This window comes from Lupinus angustifolius, chromosome LG06 (assembly GCF_001865875.1).
Source record: "Lupinus angustifolius cultivar Tanjil chromosome LG06, LupAngTanjil_v1.0, whole genome shotgun sequence".
NCBI classification, from domain to species: Eukaryota; Viridiplantae; Streptophyta; class Magnoliopsida; order Fabales; family Fabaceae; genus Lupinus; species Lupinus angustifolius.
The window spans coordinates 7,697,160-7,706,934 of NC_032014.1; the positions used below are offsets into that span (position 1 = coordinate 7,697,160).

A 9,775-nucleotide genomic window follows, 5' to 3' on the forward strand; every position below is an offset into this window, starting at 1 on the left:
ACCTGGAAGCTGAACTTCCAACACTTGGCATTGTTTCAGATTGGATAGTTTTGCACTTGTGCTATGTTCTGTACCAATGCCTATTTTAATTAATTATTTTGCTTTTCTGCACAGATTTCATGTGAATTTAGATTCTGATACATGTTGTACCAGAAAATGAAGCTAAAATTTAGCCTAGTAAAGCAATAATGTGAAGGTATGACACTATTTCATTTTTAGAAAAAATTAATTTTACTGTTGCGTACCTTTGTTGCTTATCCTTGATAGTGTCAAAAAAATACTCTTTTATGAAGTGCTAGTTGGAAGATAGAAAACATAAATTCTTAGTGAGAGAACGTTTTGGGCTTTTGGCAATCAATCTGACAGACCACAAGATCCAAAGCGATTCCACGTGTCCACATCTCACAGTTGGGTACCTGCTATATCTGGTGGACTCATAGGTCGGTCCGGTGGTGAAGGATGATTTATAAATAGCTGGGGAAGCAAACTAACACAATTTATATTTTCATTTTCTGAATGAAAAACAAGCGAAGTTTTCCTGCATGTATTAGAAATCTTGTTCTGTCGTGAAAGCTAGTGCTGTTATTTCACTTCGAATTCTCTGATCTTATGTTTGCCTGAATAAAAAACAATTTCGTTTCTTCTGCTTAGACGTTGTTTCTGAGGTTAGAATACTTTGTTTCACCAATGTGAGTGATTTTATCTTCTGTTTTTGACTTGTTAGTTTCCATTCTCTGTTTGTTTGTTCTTTACTTTCTTTTGTGATTTGTTTTGTCCTTAATTTTTACATGTTTTCAATCTTTTGATCTTTGATTTGGTTTGCGATATTTTTTTGAGGTCGATCTTCTTCTTTAAGTCTAGATCACATTAACATTTCTGAATTTTCTTGTTTCTTGTTGAAGTTTTAATTTAATGCCTCGTAATATTATTTTTATCTTCCTTCCTTTATTTATTTATTATAATTCACGTTTTGAATATGATTTGCCTTAATCTGAGCCGAATTATTCTGTTAAATTTCCTTATTTGCCTCTTTTGTTTTCAGATTTCAATATTAAGTGTGAGTTTTCTAGCTAACATGTTAAAGATTGAATCTTTTTTAATTTAACAACAATGCATGTTGTTCATAAAATGCATGTTGGATGTTAACTGTTTGGGCTTTGGCTCTTCCCTGATTTCGTTCGAATGCTTTAATGTGAGTGAAGATTACTTTGTCAACAAATGGGTTCTTGATTTCCCAAATATAACTGACAATTTGATTTGGTGGGCAACTGTCTAATGAATAATGTTCTTCATTTTCCAAATTTAACAACAATGCCAGTATATTGTTTTGACTTTGATTCAGTGCACCTGTAGCACCTGAAAGAAGCTACTGTGTTTATGTTGCTGAAGATTTGAAGATCTTGCATTTCTTATGTCTATATCTTAGAGTGGTTTTGTTATTATAGTATTGGAGGTTGCTACTGTGTTTTGTCTATCATTCTGAAGTTGAAAGGTCAAAGGTTAGTTTTGGCTTCATTTGTTTCTGGTTTGAGTATATACTTGTAGTTTTTTAGGATAGCTTGTTTTGTTATATTTAATTTCACCATATTTTGTTTTGACAAAATTATCTTATGGTGAGTTCTGGCTTATGCTCTTGAATATGGCGAGTTCTGGCTTCTATCTAGGCATCAGTCAACTGATCTTCTTGCCAAATCATTAGCCATTATCAAGCGAATGCCTTCGCTAACAAAAGACTCTGCCTTGGAAAAACACCGCATTACTACTTTTGGAGTTCAACAATTTAATCAAGACTACAGTGCCAGCTTTGATACCGGCCTTGGAACAAATCCCAGTTGATGTCTATGGGGCTATCATCACTGCTGCTGCAATTGTTACTCAGATTGATTCCCTAACCATTGGAAAGTAAGAGTTAATGAAAACTTTTACATATAACTAAGCTACAGGTTCAGTAACGGTTCAAATAATATTCTATAACTGTTTCATGATTTCAGGGACACGAGGCAAGAATTGGCTCCCCATTTGGTCAAACTATTAACATCATACTCAGCAAATTGAGAAAGCAGATATCTGCCATCAACAGATAGGTAAATTAGTTACCTAAAATAGATTAGCAACATCTTATGGGGACAGTAGATGTGATCCCAGTTTTTACTATTTCAAAAGCATTGAAATGCATTGTTTATATGCATCATGTTAAGGAAATTATTGTACTTCTCAGAGGAAGCAGAGTATGTATCTCAAATTGCTCAAGATATACTTTCAAACCCCTACTGAAATTAGTGTGGTGCTTAAGTTTCTCTTTTATGGCAAAAACACTCCAAAGATGGATATTTATGACGGTGAAACACAGGTTAGCCACACATTTTAATGAACAGTGCCGTAGCACGAATCTGATATTATTTTTTCTCAACTGCACAGTTCAGATAAGATCATGAAGTTTACCTTGTTATGTAGAATTGATGCTTCTTGGTCAAAAAGCAGCCATGATTCATCTTGACTTATGCACATAGTAGCAAGGGAATTTATATTAGTTTCAAGGAATTTTTATTAATGATATATTGAGGGTTTGAGCAGTCTTGTTGCATTTTTGAGCCATCAATTTGGTGCCAGACATGCAAAATATTATTGCTAAAAATATATCAGCAATATTTTTTTATAATTTTTAGCAGGCTATCTCACAATCATAAGTATAGCAGTGATATAACAATGGTTGAGATGGAGGTAAAACCAGGAGGCGCCTCCAACAGTAGTGGTGGTGGAAATGATGTGGAGCTGCTTTGCAAAACTCTTCAGGTGGAACACTAGCTTTTTTACTTCAATCTCAAGGAGAAAACTTGAGATTTCTGAGAAAACTTCCCTTACCCGCTCCACTGTCATTGTTCCATCATCCAGCATTGGTTTGTTGACCTGTTTAATTACTATGTTACCCGCTCCACTGTCATGGAATTGCAGCTTGACACCAAGGTTTTCAATTAAAATTTAATAATTGCTAATTAGTTAGATACCTTATATTGCATGCATATGTGAGAGAGGTGCCAATTTTAGTTGTATAATGAAGTTGTGTTTCTCTCATTCTTTGGTTAATTACTCACTTTTTTCAGATTTTCTACTTCGACATTGGGGAGAATAGGAGGTCCACAAAGATGATTTCTGTGACAATGAAGGTCCCCTCTCTGCCAATGTTTGAAGAGGGATACAAATGGGTGTTCGTCTATGTCTTATTTGTTCTTATTATAAGATCGCGATTGGATCCACATATGTTTGGTAAAAAGAATAATCTTCTCCTTTGCTTTGAGAATAATCTAAAAAGGAAAGTGTTCAATTGGAACATGAAAACGTGACTGAATTGGTCCTAGTTACTCTTCGGGTCGGGGTGGAAGAGAATGATGTTAATATTGGAAATTATGAACCCATCTTTTTGACCTTCATTTTTCTGTCATTTTATGTCCAGGCTTTTATTCTTCCATTTTGAAATTCAACATTTATTTTCAATCATGTTCTGACCAATTATAATATATCATGGTATAGGCACTAGAGCAGGTGCGTATGGAGAATTGCACAACAGTCTTTGATGTAAATTATATTCTGTTCATGCGTCTCAAATGTTATTTCAGGCAAGAAGTGAACAAACAAATAAGCCTGCTTATTTTATTGTTAACGGATTTATTTACTTCACATAGGCAAACATACGAATCTTATCTCCCTGTAACCATTCTTATACTTAAAATAAGAAGTGTTCGCATAGGTTTATTTAATGTAAAAATATCTTGTTTTTCCATCTTCTCACCCTCAAAATATTAGCCTATCATCTAGATTTACATGAGCGTAAGCAGAGCTGCCACTGGTGTGGAAGCTTCTAAACTCTTCCTTGCAGGTTATTGCTGTCATCATCATTTGATATGATGACCTTTTAATGTTCAAAAGTTGTTTTTTCATTTTTCCTACATTCCATGTGGATTTCATACTATTGAAAAGATTAATACATCTACATTGCTTTTAAAATTAACAGTACTTACCACACAAACTTCTCATGTATAGTTGTATACTTGTATTGTATTGTATTGTTTTGTGAACGTTCTTCTAATGTTCTTTTGCAGCTATTTCATTCATTTCTGCTCTTGATTTCTTGTTATACGGTGAAAGGTAAAATGTTGTCTTTCTGATGGCACCATTCTTGGTATGTCATCAAAGACTAGGTTGTTTATCCTGTTGAGACACTTCCCCATTGAATTCGGAGTTCGTCAAAAGAGGCTATATGAGGTTCTATCTGAGTATGAGTTGCTTTATGTTTTTGAACCATAGAAAAAAGTATATCCATATAATATAATGTTCAGGCAATGCTGCAAGAGTCAAGGAAAATATTATAGGAGGACTTTGTTGGTTAAAAAATTCTGCTAAAAATTATTGTTGACTAACTTTTGACCTTGGCAGGTTGGCTCAGTGACAAGTGTTTGCTGCACTGGTTTCTTGATAAGATGTGTTATGGTGAGTTGCTTCCAGTTTACAAACATTATATATATTTGACGCTGTTGTTTTCTGACAAGTACTTCATTAACACCTTTAATGTAGCTTGCACTTTTCGCATTTGATGAGAATGTAAATCTTGATGTCTTAGATCATCCTATTCTTAATCTAGTCTATTATATGGTAAGTTTCAATATAATACCAATTTCTCTTGGCCAGCCTCAGGTGGAATAGGACATCGTGTGACTGCACACTAAAAATGCACTTGACAGCTAGGACCCCCTTGTTTAGTGTATGAAAATATGATTGGATTTACTGGACAAACACTTGACACCTTTATAGTTTTGGGAAAAATTAAAATTTGCAGCCATCTTTCGTGGTCAGCCTGTGAATGTGTTTGTTGCCTTATTCCTGAAACCCATTCTTCTTTCTCCAATATTGTGGTGAGAATGTTCTTTTTGGGCAAGTTACGTAGCCCCTTTTAATGAAAACATCACACGTGTCACACTCTGTGCCACATCCTTTGCCGATGTGTGGGATTGATCAACAAAATTAAATTTAATGAATCTAATGAACTTCCAATTAAATTTGTTTTCTTTTAGACCAATCCCTACATTTTGGCCATGACACAGGGAGTGACACAAACTGTGGGACAGATGATGTGATCCCATATACATGTACATCCTCTTAACACCCCGTGCTTGCAACCATTATCAATCTTAGATATTTCTTTTATTCACGTTAGAACTTAGAACAAGACAAAACAAAATATGGTTCTTTTCTGTGTTTGGCGGAAGAGGAAAGACTGATAAGTAGAACATTTTGGTTCCACTATAAGGGGTGGAACTAATGAGAACAAAACAGTACAGTTGGTGCTGTCATGTTCCATCATATTCTGCCTGAGCACCATATGCTACCTTATTATTCCTAGTGGTTCATCATATAACTGGTCATTGGTTCATGAGTTATGTAGGGCTTTAATAGTTGTTTTAATATTCCCCATGATAGAAGAAATTCATTAAGACTAGGAGCCTTTGTCTATTTTAGTCCTATTTTCCTAACATTGGTATGTGGTATGCTTCTGGCAAGTGACACTAATTTGGGATGCTGAACATTTTCAACAATATGGTAAAGTTGAAAGGTGGCTAGAAGAGATTTGAATGTGGATTCTTAAGTTCAAGGATGCTGTTTTTGGGATTGCTCTGGAGGTAATTAGTTTCTTCTGCTTTTAATTCCTTTGCTATTGCCATAACTGCTTGTGGACCTTTGTGTGTATGTTACTGTTTTACTATTTTCAGCAATTCTGTCTTGTTGGAAGTTGATAGGCGTAGGCGACATGCGATATTGACATTGATATTTGCATAGTTTATTATGAAGCGGTTTTAGTTGTTCTATTCATTAGGTGTGACAGTTTAATAGATATGGTTTATTAGACAGTTTTGGGACTAGGGTTTATGATTCGGGTTGTGGCTCTTCTTTACATATTCAAGGCTTTGCGAACTCTATGCCCTCTTATGTTGATTTAACAAATGGTCCAGGTACGACTTATTCAATTGTGCCATGGACTTAAATTTTTGTTTTACTTTTTATTTTGTTTACATTTTGTTAGATTCTATATGTCTTCAGGACTAGAAAACTGAATACTCATGATCCAAGGATACAGTACAAACAGCTCGCATTTTGTTTTACCTATGAGTCATTCCAACTTTTGTTGAGTGTTTGCCCAGCTTTGTATTCAGCAACGTGGTAGTTCCAGCTATGTTTTTGTATCCTATATCAACTAAGTACATGAATGGTTTTCTGGATCCTTACACAAAATAGCCTTTCAGCCAAAACTTATCTCTGCAGCATTTTAAATATAATATATCCTAAACACTAAAACTAAAGATAATTTAACTTTAGCCAGTAGTGCAAACCCATTAAGCAGTGGTACACTATCTTCACTACTTCAAAAAGAGTCAAGTTCTGGATTTTTGTTTTTTTTGGTGTATATATCCAGTTTTCTACTTTACGGTGTCCTTAGTAAATTCACTTGTTATGTTAAATCTTAATAATGCACTTGTTACTGCATGTTATATGTTTTGAGTCAATTCTTCACTTGCTGCATTTATCTAATCTGTTATCTGGCATGACTTTCTTTTTTTGTCAATGCGCCTGTCAGTTTGTTCTCAATTATTAATTTTTGTTTAGTTTGATTCCCCAATGAGAGGGTGTGTCTCGATGCAATGGTAAGATTGATTCCTTGTGAACTGGAGGTCATGAATTCAAATCCCGAAAACTATATCTCCACTTGCAGTTGCGTCGTGAATATTTTCCTGCATGAATATTTTCTTTTTTATTAAAGCAATGAAAACTACATTGACTCACTTCCAGTTTTTCCACTTTCAACTTCCTTTATTAACATAAAGGGGAATGAAGATAGGCAAAAGGGAGAACATGTTTATGAAACCACATATTTAAAGTGCATTATACCCATTTCATAAAGCAGCTGTGCTTACTACCTTTTTACCTAGAAGCTGAACTTTCAATACTTGGCATTGTTTCAACATCACATAGTTCAGACAGGCATATTGATTTGCAAAGCAAGAGTGCCAGCACACTCTTCATTGAATTGTACACTTCCATGACTACTAACTTTTGTGGTAATAATTTTAATCTTCAAGGTTTTTTGCTGCCCCTTTTCTCAACTACTAAAACTTTTGCTCTAGTTCCTGGCCATCCTGAAAAAGCACGAACCTGATATTATTTTGTCTCAACTGCACAATTCAGATAAGATCATGAAGTTTACCTTGTTATGTAGAACTGATGCTTCTTGGTCAAAAAGCAGCCATGTTTCATCTTGACTTATCTGCACACAGTAGCAAGGGAATTTATATTAGTTACAGGATAAAATTATGCCTATGGCCTCTCAATGGATCTCTATTGATAATATTTTCAAGGAATTTATGTTAATGATATGTGGAGAGTTTGAGCAGCCTTGTTGCATTTTTGGTGCCGGACATGCAAAAGATTGCAGCAATATTTTGTTATAATTTTTAGTAGGCTATCTCACAAGCATAACTATAACAATGGCTGAGATGGAGGTAAAACCAGGAGGCTCGGAGGAGGCACCTCCAGCAGCGGAGGTGGTGGAAATGATGTGGAGCTGCTTTGCAAAACTCTTCAGGTGGAACACAAGCTTTTGTATTTCGATCTCAAGGAGAACCCTCATGGTCGTTACCTTGAGATTTCTGAGAAACCTTCCCCTACCTGCTCCACTGTCATTGTTCCATCATCCAACATTTCATGGTTTGTTGATCTGTTTAAATACTATGTCAATTCTGATGATCAACAGCTCTTCAGCTTGGAATTGCAGCTGGACACCAAGGTTTTCAATTAAAATTTAATAATTGCTACCTAGTTAGATGCCTTATATTGAATGCATATGTGAGAGAAGTGTCAATTTTAGTTATATAATGAAGTTGTGTTTTTCATTCTATGGTTGATTGCTCACTTTTTTCAGATTTTCTACTTTGACATTGGGGAGAATAGGAGGGGTTGTTTCTTAAAAGGTAACTGTTACCATTTTTATCTTTAACTTAGTTTATACTTCCCTGTTTATTTCTTTCAGCCTTTCTATTTCAATTTTCAGTTTACTTGATTGGATTTTTGTTGGTTATCATTGTTTGCCTAATTGGATTACTTCATTAAGTTGGGATGCCAATTGGTTTTTTATCATGCTTGCTTTCGCCTTTTTTCTCAATATTTATGGTAGAAAATGATTGATTACAGTATGTTAAATGTATCAAAATATCAATCAATTCCTTCATGGAATGCCTTACTTCTCTTGTCAATGAACTAGAATGGGGTGTATTTGGATCTCTGCTCAGTACCCACTCTTGAAGTTTAAATATGTTTTCTATGTTTGTATGGTTCGAACTTTAAAAATATTCTGTATATATAGAAGGAAATATTTTATTATGGCCAACCCTCAAGGATTCTGACAATATTTCATGAAACTTCTGATTGTAACTGCATATCCTTTTGCTGTGTTTTTGGGCTCATCTATTTTATGGTTATTAACATTTCTATCTTTTGAAAAAGCATTACATGTATATTTATTTTGTTTGAAGATTATGATTCTAATTTCTTTTGTGAAGGTGTCTGAAGCTTCTGTTAGCAAGAATCTTAGTGCTATCACTGTTCCTGCAGGAAGCTCTATGGTTGAAGGGTGGGCATCATTCAGGAATATTATGGCTGAGATTAATGAGTCGTCAAGGCTTTTCATTCTGCCCAATCAGGTTTCATTCTTTTGCATGCAGGCATTTCCCCCTGCTATGCCGGATGATGTTGGTGCTGGCTTTATTTCTGGCCAACCTGCCACCTCTTCTGAGTTTAGTGTGGATAAGTCTGTTGATTTTCTATCTCAGGATGAAATTGGGAACTTGGGGGTCTCAAAAGTGATCAGGGTTGTTCAACACAGATTCTTGTTTGATCTTAGGAGCAATAATGGGGGCCATTTGTTAAGAATATCTGAGGTCTGCTTCCATTATCTTTTTTATCATTTTCCTTTATTTTAATGAGGGAAGTTGGTTTTCTGCAGGGAATTCTTGTTATTACATTGCAGGTTCTCATCGATCCTCCATCATTCTTCCGCTCTCAGGACTCGAGTTGTTTAATGAGGTTGTTGGCCACTTTGTGGAAATCATAAAAGACCGAATCGAGGGAATGCCGGTTACTAATGTCCGCACAATTGTTCTTCCATTAATGATATCCAATGTGTGGGACAGATGACGTGATTCTGACCACATGTGTATAGACTTTACAATATTCGCAAAGAGGTGTTTATTTTGTCAACTCTCAGTTAACAACTATTTTGATGTGGTGTAATATTTCCTTAGATCTTGATTCCCAAGGGCTTATTCAAAGAAATATTTTCTTTGTATATTATCTCATGTTTTAACATCTAGAACTAAGTAACTTCTATTACATGCATGCTAGACTGTCTCAAATCTCAGATTCTGAAACAGAATTATGCGGAACATGACCAAAGAAAAGTCATATCAGCAATTTGATTGCCATAGTATTAATTTTGTTCATCACTTACATACATATATGCGGTTATTGTTTTGTATTTTTAGATTTTGATAAATTTGTATGAACAGTTATTTCAGAAAGTTTCTTTTTTCAAGGGATGTTCTTCACGATTTAATATGCAGATTGTAAGTCATGCTTTACATGTTTACATTTATCATTCTTTAAATGTTATGTTTTCATGAGATCTGATAATCTATCAACCTTCAATACTGAACTTTTCACTTAGTTATTCTCA

At 34.8% G+C, this 9,775-nt stretch overlaps 2 protein-coding genes across 3 annotated transcripts; both read left to right on the forward strand.

The window, feature by feature from the left end:
• LOC109349478 lies at positions 1,046–2,953 on the forward strand. Of its 2 annotated transcripts, XR_002107973.1 has the most exons (4): positions 1,046–1,902; positions 1,992–2,084; positions 2,219–2,350; positions 2,667–2,953. XR_002107973.1 is itself a non-coding variant. In XM_019590294.1 (2 exons), the coding sequence occupies exons 1-2, from the start codon at positions 2,121–2,123 to the stop codon at positions 2,803–2,805; spliced, it is 366 nt and encodes a 121-aa protein (XP_019445839.1). In that variant the 5' UTR covers positions 2,104–2,120; the 3' UTR covers positions 2,806–2,953. The 2 variants fall into 2 exon arrangements, 1 of the variants encoding a protein (XP_019445839.1); XM_019590294.1 differs by lacking the exons at positions 1,046–1,902; positions 1,992–2,084 and having other exon boundaries at positions 2,104–2,350; positions 2,670–2,953.
• Positions 3,820–9,023, forward strand: LOC109350420 (transcription factor Pur-alpha 1-like). The gene is made up of 5 exons (XM_019591657.1): positions 3,820–3,874; positions 4,432–4,485; positions 7,548–7,831; positions 7,967–8,009; positions 8,599–9,023. The coding sequence occupies exons 1-5, from the start codon at positions 3,820–3,822 to the stop codon at positions 9,021–9,023; spliced, it is 861 nt and encodes a 286-aa protein (XP_019447202.1).

Bases quoted from the DNA above. Each gene is read 5' to 3' on its own strand.
- LOC109350420 (XM_019591657.1), top strand. From the start codon at position 3,820: ATGAGCGTAAGCAGAGCTGCCACTGGTGTGGAAGCTTCTAAACTCTTC. The intron at 4,486-7,547 runs GTGAGTTGCTTC...GCTGAGATGGAG, and splicing joins TCTTGATAAGATGTGTTATG to GTAAAACCAGGAGGCTCGGA. The intron at 7,832-7,966 runs GTTTTCAATTAA...CACTTTTTTCAG, and splicing joins AATTGCAGCTGGACACCAAG to ATTTTCTACTTTGACATTGG.
- LOC109349478 (XM_019590294.1), top strand. From the start codon at position 2,121: ATGGGGACAGTAGATGTGATCCCAGTTTTTACTATTTCAAAAGCATTG. The intron at 2,351-2,669 runs GTTAGCCACACA...AATTTTTAGCAG, and splicing joins TTTATGACGGTGAAACACAG to GCTATCTCACAATCATAAGT.